We start from the raw sequence: 17,094 nt of genomic DNA on the forward strand, positions 1-17,094 counted from the left end.
GTTATATAGTTTTATTCTATGTGTAGGCTGAATGGCCCAAGACAGGGGAAAACTGATAAGAAAGACAAATATGACCTAATATGATGCAGAAAATCTTAAATACGTGCACAACTACAGGCACTCAGTGGCATGAAGGATACAAAATGTCCTGAAGTGGCAACTTACTTTGCAGGAAAAACTATAGACCAGAAGGCTAAAGGTGGAGTCGCTCATTGTGGTCCCAGTGATGTCTTTGTCTGTGGTGCAGCGTTTGCAGTGGGGAAATTTAATCACACTCATCTCGCTGGAAGACCAAACACATGAGTTCAATGAGGGTGAATCATGAGCCAGAGCATCTCGTCTGTAATAATAACCTCCAGCTTTGCCTTAGTCTTTATCTCATACTGAAAGAGGAAAAGGTGATGGTAGAAAACCTTTATGAAGCCCCAAAATTGTCTACATGCTCCTTAACCCCTTTAGATGTTTAAACTAATCCTGCCTTTCCACAGTGCCTGAATGCCAAAGTAAAAACATGTAGGTACGACCCCTCTGGGGTCATTAATTTGCACGGCTTTTTAGTTAGATCTGGGACCAGTGAGTAGAAGCCAGAGAAAACACCCCCTCCCAGTAGGAAAACAAAATCTACACCACAGAGGAGATTAAAACTAAGCACCTCAGCTGGAGATTGAAGTGGAGATGTAATTAATTAGAGGACATATTTAATTATAACAGTCCAGAAGTTTTTGTACCACATGCAAAAATAATATAATAATAAATTCAGTTTAAACTGTTTATGAAGGTATTAAGTCTGCCACCTTCTGGCCAAATGTTTCCCACCTCTATGTTAAGTACAAAAGTAAACACTTGGTGTGCATGCAGATCACGAGCTAAGCATGTCTCAGCAAACTGTGTAACACGTTTGCAGGGATGTGGAAAGGGTATGTTGTTGAGGTGAGCTCAAGAACAAATCTATTTTTGTTCCTTTTAATTTTAAATGTGAAAAAAAAGTTAAATTAAGTTTATTTATACTTCCCCGCAATCACAGTGTGCACCAGAGGGTTGCTCAGCCTGCGCAGCATTTAACACTTTCTGTACTTGGATGCCTGATTCACAAAGGGAAAAACGCCACATTAAAAAAAATGACTGTCTATAATAGTCATGTGTTGAGGAGTCATCGCCTAAGAGGGCTGACTGGGATTAAACCCACAGAAGAGCCCCATCTAGTGCATAAGCTCCCCTGAACTTTAGAAGCTCCCTCATGGTGTAAACATGAGATGACGAATGCGGATGCATTAGGGAAATGAGCATTAGTGGAGAACGGGCTTGGAGTGACGACCAAACGGTGAAATATGAGACTGGATTGTGTCCGAAGCAGCCACTGGAAGGTGGAGCTGCAGTCACATAGTGCAGATGGGTGTGAAAGAGCAAAGAGTTAAATTCTTTCATTCAAGCAAAAGGATAACATCTTTTTTCTATGTTACATTGCTCAGCTGTTAGAAATTGCTAATAATGGATTCAAGACAGAGATTCATATCATCAGTACAGCTCAACACATGGTGTAATTGAGGGTGACTTTTTAGTCTGCCAGATAATTATTACTTTAATTTTCTTTAAGCAACGTGGCGCCAACTCATTCTGTTTGAGTTTTAAATAAATGGACACAAAACTCAGGACTGGATAAAGACGGTCCAGATGTTTTCTATCTAACCGATATAGAGGTAATAATTACAGGAATCGACACTTGACTTTAAAAAGTGCGCTGGATGAATACCCAAAATTACCCTTTCATAAAAAAAGAGATGTGAATATACAAAGTTAGCCTCCAGTGTTCTCCTGTCTTTGGGCCCCTCTGGCACTTGGTCCTCTCTCTTCCCTGTTCTCTCTTGCTCACTCTCCCAGCCAAGCTCCAAACATGCAGCAGTCTTACATCAAATACATCAAACAGATGAAAAGGGAAAGTATAGGCCTGCCAAGACACATTCATTTCTGCTGTTAGGCTGGGAAGGAGAATTTTTGTGAGTTTAAAAAAAGGTGTTGTGCTGAATTTAAATCCACAGAATTAAATTGTGCATGAAGCATGCACTGCCTACCTGATATTATCATAACCTGTATGTAAAAGGAAGACGTGTCATCATGATGTCACATATTCATTTCTGGAGTCTAGATTTTAAAGCCTAAATGTTTGTTTTTTGGTCTGAGAAGTGTCCAAATTTGGTGAGATCCACTTGTGTCAAAGTGAGATATGGGGGTAAAATAGGGTATTTTAATGTGGCATTCCACAGGGATTGATTCACTTTTGGAGCTAGCTTCAAGTGGCCTTGGAGGAACTGCTGGCACTTTAACCCTATCAGCCAGCATGCATGTCTGGTGCCGTCTGGTAGTTAGTTTCTTGATTTCAATGCAAACATAGGCAATGTTTTAGTACAAGTAAAAGGAAAACTGAGAGTGTGAAAGGAGTCATTTTCGTAATTAGCCAACATGGAAAGCTCATTGTTCAGCAGCTACCCTGAGATTTACTGCTTTAGTTCAACACCATTGTTGAACCCTACTTGTAGAGCACTTGGTAGCTAGATAGTGAAGCCAGTGTAGCTTTAATCAAATAAAGAGGCAGATATTTATCCAATGATATAGTATGTACCTTAAACTGAGACTTTAAAAATGATTAAGCTGATATTGTGAGCTCTAAGTGTAAAGACATAACAACTAGTTTCAGATTGTGGAAGGCTTTTCATGCAGACAAAAGAGAGTTTTGGGAAGCTGCCATTTTCCTTGGATTTTCCATTTAGCTCAACAGAGAGATGGCCCCAAACATCAGCTTTTTATCGAAATCACAGAAGAAGTTTGTGATCTTTGCAAAGCAGGAAAACAACTGATTTGAAGGAATCAAGGAAAAAAGACACTTCAAAAAATGTTTTGTCTTTACATATTAGATGGTGGAAAAAAAGGGTGTATATATAATGCAGCTTACAAAGGTTTTAAAGAACATCAACTATGATGGGTTAGTAAAGTAGGAGTGACCCTAACTCGGCTGGCTCTTTCTTTTTTTTACCTGCTCTTGCCTTTAAACCCAGTCTGATCCTAAGTGCAAACTTCAGACTGGGTCTTCCTCTCCTTTGTGTCGCCTAAAACTTTCTTCTCAGAGTTCTCATATTGGTAGCAGCTGTGGTTGCTGGCTGAGTGCAAGCTGTGGGAGGCTGTGGCCGGCCAGCAGGGAGGAGCTCCAACATCTGGAAAAGAAGAAAATCTGGCTGAAGCACAGAAACGAGAGCCTGGTAACATGACTAGTCGCTGAGCCAAGCCTGCTGCACAGTGTTTGCAAGTTTGCTGTCTGCTTTATGCAAATGCTTTTTCTTTTTTTTCTAAAGGTGGTTGTGTCGCTGGACTGCCAGTCAATCACAGACGCACTCATTTAACAGTGTAGATCTGCAGAGTAGTCAAAGCAGTGGAAAGAACGGACTGCTTTTGTTAAAATTTGACCCTCTGGGCCTCTCCTGGTGCAAGAGCATGTCTAAACATGTGGGAGCCGTCTGTGAGAGGAAAAAAGAGAAAGGGGGTTGAGGTGGTGCTTGTGCTGGTCAAGAAAACCTAAAATTTCTCCTATGATCTGCCCACTTTAGGTCACATAATTTTCTTTTCAGAATGTGGTTGTATTTTTAGTGAAAACTGAGAGGAAACAACCCCTTTAGTTTTTGTTCTCTGTTATTTACTTTTTGGATTTACATACGAACAAACTTTTACTTGTGATAAGTTGAAAGTAGGTGTAAATTATTAGAGTTGCGTGAACTGTAAAACGTCCACATAAAGTAATCTGTATCGGGGCGATCGTGGCTCAAGAGTTGGGAGTTCGCCTTGTAATCGGAAGGTTGCCGGTTCGAGCCTGGCTTGGACAGTCTCGGTCGTTGTGTCCTTGGGCAAGACACTTCACCCGTTGCCTACTGGTGGTGGTCAGAGGGCCCGGTGGCGCCAGTGTCCGGCAGCCTCGCCTCTGTCAGTGCGCCCCAGGGTGGCTGTGGCTACAATGTAGCTTGCCATCACCAGTGTGTGAATGGGTGGATGACTGGATATGTAAAGCGCTTTGGGGTCCTTAGGGACTAGTAAAGCGCTATATAAATACAGGCCATTTACCATTTATTGGTATTAAAGAAGATGAGAACACCAACTCTAGTTTCAGGTTGGGTTAGAGATCTAACCATGCGTAGGCAGCACTAACTGAGATTTTCATTGCAGGAGAACCTGGAGGTCCCGAGAGAAACCTGCACTAACACAGGGAGAATATGCAACTTCACACAGAAAATTCTGAACCTACAACCTTCCTCTGTGATCTACAGCTTATGTTTTGCAGGTGTAACGTTACAAAGGCTGCCAGTTTAGCATTAATAGTAAGAAAAGAAAGTATAGCATAGGTTGATGGACATTTAATTACTTTTGCAGGTCATGTGGTATAGTTTAAGTTCATGTAAATTAGGTCATGTTGGACAAAATAATGAAGGGGACATAAACATGTTTCAGTCCAGTGGTTTTTGTCATTCAAAACAACAATGTACACTGTTGGAAGAGTCTTTCTCTGGGAACCTTGAGCTGCATCCAGTAGTTCAGCCTGGTCCAAATTAATGGACAGGCCAGCCATCCGACAGGCTGTCTCCCGTGAAGCCACGTCACTAAAAAAAAAGGATGAGTTAACTTGATTCCCGAACTGAAAAAAGGGAAAAACTGAATTCAAGTTGGTCTGTGAGTCAGTCAGAACTCAGTGTAGGAAAGTAATAGTTATTTCGGGTGATGTTGTGCACTTTATCATGCCATGGTAATTACAAGTTTTGGTGTACTGAAGTTCCAGCAACACACAGTCAGTATAATTAGCTCCTCATTCCTTGAATTTAATTTTGGCCCTTTTTATTCTAAAGCATTGTATGAAAGATAGTAAAGCTTGCAGCTTTTTTACTGTAACTTTAACTGCAGTAGGAGCTTATCCAGGGTTTGTAGAGCAGAGGGACTGGAGGCTGACAGGGAAGGAAAGAGGTGCTGGCATACCACCGTCTGCCTGGACAGAGGGGACATTCTTCTCCTCGGATCCCCCCAGTCGTCCTCTACAAACCACAGCTTGTCAACCAATCTGCCCACCGTTTACTAAGGAAATGTTCACTTGCTGCAGGAAGTCTGAGGTTTCCCCTCATATGTTTGATTTCAGCAGTTAAACAAACAAAACGAGGGTTTGGAAGTCAGGTCAGAACAACATAGGTGGGAACTAAACCCACAGGGGCGTTATAATCTCAGTTCACCTGTAAAAGATCTTTAAATAAACAGCAAAAATAATAACCTATTTGACACAACACTATAAAATAATTATTGTTGAAAGATTGATACGATAATTTGTGAAAATCCTGCATCTTTTTTTTATGTGCACACAAAAAAGTACGAATATATACCCATTTCTCATAAAACCATCCCAACCCCTAAGAAATATTGATTTAAATAATACAGCATTGCAGTTTACTTAAAATTGCTTTCAGTATTTGTTAACAGCACAACAACCACAACTGAAAACATCTGTAAGTACTTGATGGATTATTAAATATATTGTTAAGATAATTTGTGATTAGCATATATGAAAACCTTAAAGCCAAACAAGGTGAGAAATGGATGTGTTAGTGTGACAAAATATGATGCAAAATGTGATTTTTATGAGTGAACCAGCAGGCTACAGACTTTATTTTAGTATCTGCCGCAGTCATAATGATCATTTCAAACACAAAAAACAACAACAAAAGAATAAAAATTTATTTAAATTTGAGTCTTCATTGCAAGTGGATTATTTCCCTTAATAAAAACAAGACATCCTATCCATCAAATAAGTGAATTCTAATGTAAAAAATTAGGATTTGAGAATTTAAACAAGTGTTGTGTTCTCGTGAGCTTCCCACAATATTTCAGGGTCCTGTTATACCCTACTTGTGTAGTTCCGTTTTTGTCCTGCAGGGGAAGAAGAGAGCAATTTCACTGCAGTTTCTTCTGAGCCAGCTTTGCCAGTTCTCTGGCTTTCCTTCTCTTCAGCTTCTTCTTGAGGAGGAGCAAGTCAATGTAGATAATGCGGTCCAACACAGCACAGGCACAGAGGAGTCCACCATGCAGAGCACCAGCTATCCCATTGCTGAACACATCTTGGCCTGGAAGACACAGCCACACATGCATACCTCTGTATGAGACGTTACTTGGAAGACAGATTCAAATCGGTGTGTTCTTTCTTCTGAAGCTTCTTAAATAAATGGTAAATGGCCTGTATTTGTATAGCGCTTTACTTAGTCTGTAAGGACCCCAAAGTGCTTCGCACTACATTCAGTCATCCACCCATTCACACACACATTCACACACTGGTGATGGCAAGCTACATTGTAGCCACAGCCACCCTGGGGCGCACTGACAGAGGCGAGGCTGCCGGACACTGGCGCCACCGGGCCCTCTGACCACCACCAGTAGGCAACGGGTGAAGTGTCTTGCCCAAGGACACAACGGCCGAGACTGTCAAACCGGCAACCTTCCGATTACAAGACGAACTGCCAACTCTTGAGCCACGATCGCCCCCAATAATATATCCGTCTCTGCTTTGGGACTTTTTTATGATCATGTTTTCATAGCACCATTGTAGTCACCAGCAAAAGACGACTTATTTGCTGCTAACAGATACAGCGAAAGTAAACTGTCATATTTAAAAGCATTATCTTAGTCAATTACTATCCTTCCACTTCCTCTTGAACCTTTCATTTAAACAGGAAAAGGCGCTGAGTGCATGAAAATACAATAAAGCAATAAAAGCCCATAAAGTTATCATATACATAATACCAAGAAGGCAAGGACATCAGCATGAAAAATGTCAGTTCCAAGAAAACTGTACATTGTTCACCAAAAGGGACTTATATTGATTAAAAGGGATTAGCCTATCTAATTTTACAAGCTTCTGCAGATAGCTGTAAACGCTATACTCAAAAGCCAATTTCCCAGTCCCTCAAATAAGATGATGGTTTTCAAGAACCAGATAATCTTGGAACCAAGTGCAGTTATTATGCTTTTTCAAAGAACAGCTCATCATTAAGCCTGAAAAAAAGATAAGCTTAAGAGCATTATATTCTCTATAAAACTAGTATTTCCTTCAGCTTAAATCAAGTTTTATTATTCAGTTATCTAGAAAACAGCTTGCATTCTGTTATATCGCAGCAACAGTTTAAGATTGGTTAAACTTTGCTGTACGGTAAATCTGTATGCATTTTTTGGGGGGAACTTGAGGACCACGGGTCACTTTTGTGTATAAAGTTGCTCACAGTTGCTCACAGCTCAGTGTTGCTGTTTCTACCTTTCATTTATGAAATTTATTATTTATTTGTGAAACTGAAAAGTGGTCTTAAATTAAAGTCCTGTCAATACTCATAAAGCTAACTATTAAACCAAAAACGCTTGGTTTGATTTCTAGCTGATTCAAAATAATTTGATGATTGGGAATATATCTACAGTATATACCCTTCCTTTACTCTATCCTAAAACCTAAAACCTAATTGATACGATTTAAATTCTTGCAGATGATTTTTAGCATAAAATCCATATTTTCATACCTGAGATGTACAGGTTCTTGACTGGGGTGTTGCATCTGTTTTTGGCTACGGCCTCAGCATGGAAACGCTCCAGGTTGTGCTCAGCGGAGTACATGGCTCCATGCTGAGCACCCAGGTAGTGCATGTTTGTCAGTGGCGTCGCCACATCCTGGAAAACCAACTGAAAAACACAACACATGCAGATTTAACAAAACCCTTCCTACTTGATGTCAACAAACAAGCATTAATAGTTTGTATACATTACCAATAGCTTTTGATTTGTTTCTTTATTCCTTAAAAGTATATATTTTTATTAATAATAATAATAATAATAATAATAATACATTTTATTTAAATAGCGCCTTTCAAAGCACCCAAGGACACTGTACAACAGATAAAAACTGGAAATATACACAATAATAAAAATAGAAGATAAAAGTTAAAGCATACAGAAATTTAAGGATAGGCAATTTTAAACAGATGAGTTTTGAGGGTGGACTTAAAAAGAGAGAATGAACTAATATTTCTGAGGTCCGGGGATAGGGAATTCCAAAGTCGAGGGGCAGAGCAGCTAAAAGCCCTCCCTCCCATTGTAATCAGACGAGCAGAGGGAACAGAGAGAGAAAGAGAAGATGAAGATCTGAGGCAGCGGGATGGGAGCTTCATCTGTAATAAGTCAGAGAGGTACGGTGGAGAGAGAGAATGAATAGCCTTGAATGTATACAGAATTATTTTAAAATGGATGCGAAGTTTAACCGGGAGCCAGTGAAGTTGCTTCAGGATTGGGGAGATGTGGTGGGTAGAAGAAGTCCTAGTAATAATACGGGCAGCAGAGTTCTGGACACGTTGGAGCTTGTTGATAGATTTTTGTGTAAGGCCAAATAATAATGAGTTGCAGTAGTCAATTCTAGAGATAACAAGATTATGGATGAGAATGGCAGTGGCGTGAGGTGTGAGGAAGGGGCGGAGGCGATTAATGTTACGGAGTTGGAAATATGCTGCACGTGTAATATTATTGATATGTGAGTTAAAGGATAATGTGCTATCGAGAATGACACCCAAGCTTTTCACAGAGGGAGAGATAGGGACCAGCGAGTTATTGATGGTGAGAGAGAAGTTGTTAATTCTGGATAGCAGTCATTTAGTGCCAACCAGAAGAAGTTCCGATTTATTGCTGTTGAGTTTAAGGAAATTGGAGGAGAACCAAGAATTAAGTTCAGCTAGACAGAGGATGAGGGAGGGTGGAGGAAGAGTAGAGTCAGGTTTGGTAGAGAGATAGAGCTGGGTGTCATCGGCGTAGCAGTGGAACTGAATATTATATTTACGAAAAATATGTCCGAGTGGAAGAAGGTAGATGATGAAAAGAAGGGGCCCGAGGACAGATCCCTGGGGCACCCCAGTGGATAGAGGGGAAAGCTGAGAAGTGAAGGATTTTAATTGAATGAACTGAGTGCGGTCAGATAGGTATGATTTAAACCAGGCTAGTGGAGTGTGAGAGAGACCAATAGAAGCTAATCTGCTAAGGAGAATGGGATGAGAGATGGTGTCAAAAGCTGCACTCAGATCAAGGAGAATAAGGATGGAGAGGAGACCAGAATCAGCTGCCATAAGAAGGTCGTTTGTTATTTTTATAAGAGCAGTTTCAGTGCTATGTAGAGGACGAAAGCCAGACTGGAACTGTTCGTAAAGGTTATTATCAGTTAGGTGAAGATGGACTTGTGAAGCAACTATTTTTTCAAGGATTTTTGAGAGAAATGGTAGATTGGAGATAGGACGAAAATTATTAAAGTTGTTGGGATCTAGACCAGTTTTTTTCAGAATTGGGGTAATAGCAGCAACTTTGAAGGAAGCAGGAACAGTTCCAGTGGTGAGTGAAGAGTGAATAATAGCAGATATGAGGGGAAGGAGAGGGAGTAAGCAGGCTTTGACGAGGACAGTGGGGATAGGATCAAGCTGGCAGGTAGAAGGCTTTGATTTATGGATGAGATCAGCAATATCAGCTAAGGATGGAAGTTGAAAAACAGAGAGGAAGTGAGAAGGGGGAGAAGTTAGGACAGAGAAGCTACATTGAGCATTAGGGTCCAGGTCTAAGTGTATTTTATGAATTTTATCAATAAAGAATAGCATTAGAGCATCACAGAAGTTAGATGAATAGAGATGAGCAGGCAGAGAATCAGGTGGCCTGTTAAAAGAGTTGAATAGTGAGAAAAGGGTCTTGGTAGAGTTCTCACTTGAGCAGACAATGGCAGAGTAATAAGCAGATTTGGTTTGACTAATACATTCCTGGTAAAACAGAACGTGGTTATTAAACATATCCTTATGAATAGTAAGGCCAGTTATTAAATTTAACATACAGCAGAAAAAACAGCAGAATCACATCTAAACATGACGGATCCTACCTTGTCTTTAATTTTAGGGAACACAGTGCAGGCCCAGTCAAAGAGGTTCTTAGCAAATCGCATTTTGTAATTGTAGTATTCATCACCCCTTTTGCGTACAGTAGTGTCTTTCCATTGCTCAAACCATTCATAGTTAACCATGGTGAGTATTGTCATGCAGGATTTTCCTGTAGAAATGAACAGCAAGTCACCACTCTTAATTTGTGTGGACTTTCAGTTCTGTGTTAGATCGTATAAAATATGCCAAAGAATATATTTTATTTTAAAGCTAAATACTTGACGTGCTCGACGTTTAAAATTTTGAGGTCAACATATGTTCATGTAAAAAGCTGAGACCTCAGACTGCCCTCAATGCCCAGTTTTTGACAGTTTTTTTCTTCTCCTGGCTTTCTCAAACAGAGAGGATGTCCTTATATAGTCATCGAGCCAGCCTATCAGAAGAAGATGGCTTAAAGAAAGGGGGAAGGGCGCTAAAACAGCTTCTTTCAGGCAGAGGGATGGACAGTGTTATTTATTCAAAATCATTCAAATCTTGCAAAGAGTCTTGAGAGTATAGAGCACTTTAATCCTCATTTAAAATATGTTTTGTTAGATCTCATAAATATCCTTTGGAAACTGTAGAAATAGTGAGTAATTGTTATTAATATGTACCAGGATGTCTTATCTTGGCTTCAGGGTCTTTAGAAGATGGCACTGTGATGAAAATCATGGGGATGTTATCAGGTGCTTCCTCTCTGCTCAATCCAAAGTAGTCCTCCATCCTAAAATAAAATAAAAAATACAAATCATAAATCCCATAAAGAGCAATCTTAACTCCGTTTCAATTAAATTAAGGTTTATTTAGGTAGTACCGGTCATCAACAGTCACCTCACCTGTAGAAAGTCCTAACAATCAAGTGACTCCCTATGAGCAAGCACTAGGCAACAGTGGGAAGGAAAAACTCCCTTTTAACAGGGAGAAATCTCCAGCAGAACAAGGCTCAAGCATGGCCAGTTGGGTGGGTAAGGGAAAAGGTAAAAAAGAGGGAAAATAGAGCACACGGAGACTGGACAAAACACAGACAAAAGGAGATGAACATGACTGATCTTCTGCCCTATGTAACGAACAAGAAAGGACCTTTAACTTTAAAAAAAAACAACATCATAAGCCATATACTGTGTTTATTTAAATAAAATATTTAGCATAATGTTCAGCTATGGTGTTTTTTCTTTGTTCTGAAATAAGATTGTATCTATAAAAATGTGTGAGACTTGAGCAGGAGAGATTTTCTTGTTTATTCTGATACAGCAGCGCCCCCTTGTGGTTGGTTAATGCTGCCTTTCTCTTCTTTGCAATCGGTGCTCTGCAATACTCACGACTTGTCCATATCATTGTCTTTGAACAGCCAGAAATTAGTGGAAACGAGGTCCAGTTCCTCCTTTGTTCCATCAAAGCCAGAGAAGACTAATAATGATCCTCTGCCATGTTTCATCATGTTCAGTCGTTGCTGAATATCTATAATATAGAAGCATTACTTAGACATTATTTATCACCTTGTATCGTCTTCATTTCACCTGCATTTGTCGCTCTGGCCAACTTTACCTCAGTTTCAGTAAAGTTTCTCACCTGGTTTGGCTTGTATCTCAGGGGGTAGAAGTTTCTGGAACGTATTGAAGATTCCACAGTTTGAAACCACCACAGGCGCATGAATTTCCACTTCCTCTTGACCTTTCCTCACCTTTACACCTATCTCAAACAAACACACACTATTGACTTGACAATAACTTAACCTTACACTGATTTTAAAAATGAGGTGGATTCTGCTCTCACCATAAGCAGCTCCCTCTTCATTAACCAGGATCTGGGAGACGGGAGCTCTCACCAGGCAGTTTCCTCCATATTTCTGAATGGTGCGAATGATGTGGAAAGGAATCTCACTGGCCCCGCCTTTAGGGTAGTACGCTCCTCGTTTGTAGTGATGAATCATGAGGGCATTCATCAGGACACTGGAGTCCTTTGGTGGCACACCTATATACATAAAGAATAAGTGAACTAAATCTGCCGCAGGGATGAAATTGGCCTTTTTTTACAGGGGTGACAGCAGGAAAGGAAGGGAATTACTGCAAAACAGAATGAGGCACAATATTTGTTATTTTCTTGTTTGATTAATTGCTAGAAGACAAAATTGTAACTGAATTTTTAAAAAGTTGATGAATTGCATACCCCTATTATACAGTACATATTGCGCACAGTAACTTTTTATATTTATCTCGGGGTTTGTAGTCTTATTATTGTGGGCCCCTGATAATATTACAGCCTCTATTTCCCTTACCTAGAAGTCTCACTGCAAATCAATACAAGTTCGGAGTAACCATGTCCACCTCGAGGACTGATGTAAATCATATGCTATGACGCTTTTACTCATTAGAGCCTCGATGAGAGATTTTTTTTGTTTTTTTTAACTGCTCTCGACCATTAAAAAAAAGATCTTCTGACAACTGGTGTCCCAACACCTGATTCCAGACACCTTATGATGGTTTTCTCTTTTAACTTGTCCCCAAATATGTACCACATATACAGTATATGATTTCTAAAAACTAATGGGAAACCCAAGCTCCCACCCATCTTCGGGACACATTGGATCTACACTTCTGTGATGTGGCAAGACATTACTGTTGGTATTGATTTAACATAGCAAGGCTTATGTATGTGTGTCTCTCTCTCTCTTTTTGTTTGTCTTCTTTTGTTGTGTGTCTCATGATATGGAACAATTTTCAACTTAACTCAAAATCCATCCATCCATCCATTCGCTTATCCTTTTCAGGGTCGCGGGGGGCGCTGGAGCCTATCCCAGCTGTCATAGGGCGAGAGGCAGGGTACACCCTGGACAGGTCGCCAGTCTGTCGCAGGGTCAACACACAGGGACAGACAACCAGTCGCACTCACATTCATTCGCACATTCACACCTAGTGACAATTTGGATTATCCAATTAACCTATCCCCACAAGCTGCATGTCTTTGGACGGTGGGAGGAAGCCGGAGTACCCGGAGGGAACCCACGCAAACACGGGGAGAACATGCAAACTCCACACAGAAAGACCCCGGCCTGATGTTGGAATTGAACTCAGGACCTTCTTGCTGTGCGTCAACAGTGCTAACCACCATGCCACTCAAAATCAAAAGTTTTTTTTCAGGTTGGAGTTCAGTTGAAATTTTGAGATATCTGACTGAAGATTTGATATAACAACCTTAAATTTTGACTTCTAGATATCCAAAAGCATTTTATTTTCAGTGGCAAAAATAGAAATAAATAACTATATTATATCTTATGTTTTCTGTTATGACGATAACTTTTTGAGTTCATACCATAGAAAAAGTAAGAAAAGATGGTATGGAGATCCTTGTTGCTGGTCAAGGTGTTCACAAAATCTGTTGCACATGTGCCAGAGAGGCGGAAAACTGGAGAGATGAGGTCTGCAATGCCTGACTTCAGCAGGAATAAAGACACCCACTGCGGGATAAGCTTGAGAGTTGCCAGGTAGTGCGTCTTCTTAGCTGAGATCTGTTGAAAAACCAGGGGAATTTGTAAGCATTTTATTTTAAAGCTTCCGACAGTTGAGACTGAAATATGTGTGTAATAAGTGATGAAGTAACAACAGCACCTTCATGATTTTAAAGAACTTGTCAATGGCTTCTGTGTCATCAGGAAACTGCTTCATCAGGTGAGCTTTCATCTCAGTTTTCCCACAGTAGATGGTGTACTCTCGTTTTTCGTTGCCCAGGCCGATTTGAATGGTGTCAAAATGTTGATCGAGCTGGTGAAACTCCAGCTGGCCCTCTGAGATCTGGTCAAAGGCGATACGCAGCAGACTGTTCTCATGGAGCTGGCCAATGTAGTGAAGCCCTGAAGATGAAGGAAGTGAACATTTTTAGATAGAAAAGAATGATTTTTAGGACTGTAGGGTTATGATGGCTGAGCGCATGCCTTTATTTGCTCTTTCTCTGAAAAAGCAGCTGTCACCCTAGACAGACCAAATTATCATCAGCCTATTGCTTTAGTTGTATCATTATTCTTTCTGTGTCAGTTATTTTTTATGTAATTCAAGCTGTTAGCATGAATCTCTAATGATTCTCCAAATGACTGTTCTGGAAAATGTAACAGTTCCTTAAAAAGAGTGATACTTATGTGTCAGTCATAGAAGATTTCTCACCGACATCAAACTCAAAGCCTTTCTCTATGTAAGTGTGGCAGCAGCCTCCGGCCTGGTCATGTTGCTCCAGCACCAGCACTTTCTTTCCTGCTTTGGCCAGTGTGGCTCCAGCCGTCAGACCACCAATACCACTGCCGATGACGATGACATCCAGGTTCTTGGGCACTTTGTCAACGCTGAAACCTGCACAGAAACATACAGATGGTGGTGTTAACCTAGTAAAGATTTTTGTTCCAGTTCACATCGTTATCATAAAAGTCCATTATAAATTTTATCGTGTCCAAGTGCTGAAACTGGGACGTCAAAATGCATCGTTTGCAACCTGTGTTACATAATACAGGCTGAAGGTTGTGCACTTCTCTTGTCATAAACATTGAACTGGTGCTGGTATCTGTGTTTTCCCATTAGCAATAGCTGTAATCTAATTAAGCTAAAACACACACATGGAAAAACTGTTGGTTTATTTAGTGACAGTTTTCTCATCTCTAAGATCACTAAGATAACAGTATCAGCACTTATAATGACTATAGCAAATTCATTTCAGATATCTATTTTCATTATCTATGTATTTATTTAATGCATAGATAATGCATTAAATAAAAGGTAAAATCTTTACCTCATCAGACTGGTGTCACAGAAACCTCTGTTCAATGCAAAGTAAAGGTTTTTAAAGTAACAGTAACTTTGCTTAACATAGAAACTGGAATTTTAGTTCACTAAAATACTGTGTGCTTTCATACAGTGCTTTATTCTATATCCTTCTAGCATCCATGTACAATTTAGAATCACCAATTACATTTACGGGCTTGTTTTTGGACTGTAGGAGGAAACCCACTCCAGCTAGAGCATAAACCAGGAATCTTCTTAATGCGAGGCAACAGTTTGCACCAGTGTTAACAAACGTGCTGCCCCCATGTGGCAATTGTACTTCTTTAAATATATGGTTTATTAATAACAGAATGTGTTTTAATTTTTGTTTAACTGATTTTTAACAGTTAAGCTTTTGAATATTTTTGCTTTTTATAATTTGGCCTAAATGTAAAACTTTTCGTACAAAATAGATATAATATAGAACTCTTTATTTGTTAAAAATCATTTTATAAAAAGAGGAGCATAATATAATAATCACACCCTTAAGATGAACTTTTTGAAGAAAGATTTGAATTCGTTCTTCCTGTATGAATGACTCACTGACTTTTTTTTAAAAGTTAGGCCATAATATCTTGAAGTGATATAATAAAAATAAAAAGTTGTTTATGTTCCCCTCCCTTTCTAGGCTGGGCTAATTATCCAGGAATTCTGACTATCCAGGAACAACTTTATTCTGATGCTGCATGCAGCTCTTTTCACCTGCAGTCATTTTACCTTGCTTGATGACTTTGTCGCGCTTCTTCTGATCAAACTCCCGCGGTGCAGGCGGTCTCACTGAGTTGAGCGAGAAAGGGCTCGGTTTCCCAAACAGGTACCAGTATGTGCTACCTGCACATATGAGCAGGCAGACTAAGAAAATCAAGAGCCACATCTCAGAGACTGTCAATTTGCTGATTCTGGATCTCGATCTGCAGCAGGATTGTTCACGGCAGCAATTGCAGGTGTGATCTAAACACTCGCCTCCCTGAGGAGGCACCTTTTATCCTGCTGAATGCCAAAGGTCTGGGGAAAAGGGGGCAAGAGATTGCTATGTAGTGATATATGTGTTATGACAAGCAGTAAAGTGGCGAAAGGCCCATTTTTCCTGTGATAACAGATTACAATAACGATGGTGTGTAATGCTTTTTTTGCTGAGCACTCATTTAGGGCAAAGACAAAAGCATCAAAGGAAAATTAGGAACTGGTCTAATTGTTTTGTTGTTGTTGTTTTTTTGAAGAAATTCCTAAAATGTTAAAGATACTGAAACTGTGTAGGGGAATCTGAATGCCAATTGTTTTAAAGAATAAATACTAAAGATATTAATTTCAAATCAATAACCCATTTTATTGCATAAACTGCATTTAGTCAATCTAGAGCGTTCACGGCAAATCTAGATAGAGATAGTTGTAATTGCTTGTATCTGATAAGACAATTTAGATAATATTGTATTGAAGTCTTCTTGGACTTCATGTCCAATTTTATGTTTTTACAACAGGGCATCTGAGGGAACTTGCTTCAGTAAATTTTAGCATTTTAAGAATCATTACTGGTGAATATAAGAGTCAGACTTCTTACACGATAGAAGAAAATGAGCCTAATAACACTGAAATTAGACCTGCTGCACCAATGTTATATTTCTCTTAAAAGAAGCTATATATGGATTGTAGCTGATCTAGTTTTATTAACGTAATCCACTCATGAACTTTGCACTCAAGTTACACATTCGTTCATTCGACTTTGAGCTACAGATTTAATCTGCAGCCACAGATAGGGTGAACCACAATGAAGCAACAAGTTGCTACGATGGTCGAAAGGAATTTGAAATTGTGGCAGACAGAAATGTAGCCTTAAACTTCAAGTGGGTTTTTTTAATATTAAATGCAGATGTAAATATTCGCTACATGTTGATGGTTTTGTGTAACACTGTAACACTTGTGAGATGTGTAACAGAGACTTGTGAGATTTTGCTCTGTCAAGCTTACCTTATTCTTTCAGATGCACCTGTACATCAGTATATGGTGATCTTTTTTTTATAACAGTGTTCGAACAGCATCCTGTGACCACAGCAGATAACTTGTAATGAACATTCTAGGCTTACAACCTTTCTTGGTCAAAAAAAAGCATGTCCATATTTGAACCCTTTACAATGGTTACAAATTCATAAAGCCAATCTGGTTGTCTCAATTTATTTCAGATTCCCATAAAGGTGGTAATTTAAAGGTAACATGCTATTTTGTTATTGCAACCAACTCACAGGAAGCCCATATACATTATAGCAATTCTGAATATCTGTAATCTGATAAGGCAATTAAGATAA

The 17,094-nt window shown here is 39.6% G+C and overlaps 1 protein-coding gene across 1 annotated transcript; it reads right to left on the bottom strand.

Annotated features, from left to right (window-relative positions):
* Positions 1–5,970: 5,970 nt before the first annotated feature.
* Positions 5,971–15,668, bottom strand: LOC146627005 (inactive all-trans-retinol 13,14-reductase). Its single transcript, XM_085360976.1, has 11 exons — positions 15,512–15,668; positions 14,147–14,329; positions 13,598–13,839; positions 13,302–13,497; positions 11,766–11,963; positions 11,562–11,681; positions 11,312–11,450; positions 10,607–10,716; positions 9,956–10,122; positions 7,578–7,737; positions 5,971–6,140 (listed from the first exon to the last, which is right to left on the bottom strand). Exons 1-11 carry the CDS (start codon positions 15,666–15,668, stop codon positions 5,971–5,973), a joined length of 1,842 nt encoding a protein of 613 aa, XP_085217102.1.
* Between the last annotated feature and the right edge of the window lie 1,426 nt (positions 15,669–17,094).

This window comes from Diplotaxodon limnothrissa, linkage group LG8, assembly GCF_057381915.1.
Source record: "Diplotaxodon limnothrissa isolate DT_005_m linkage group LG8, D_limnothrissa_male_GT1.1, whole genome shotgun sequence".
In the NCBI taxonomy this organism is placed as follows: Eukaryota; Metazoa; Chordata; class Actinopteri; order Cichliformes; family Cichlidae; genus Diplotaxodon; species Diplotaxodon limnothrissa.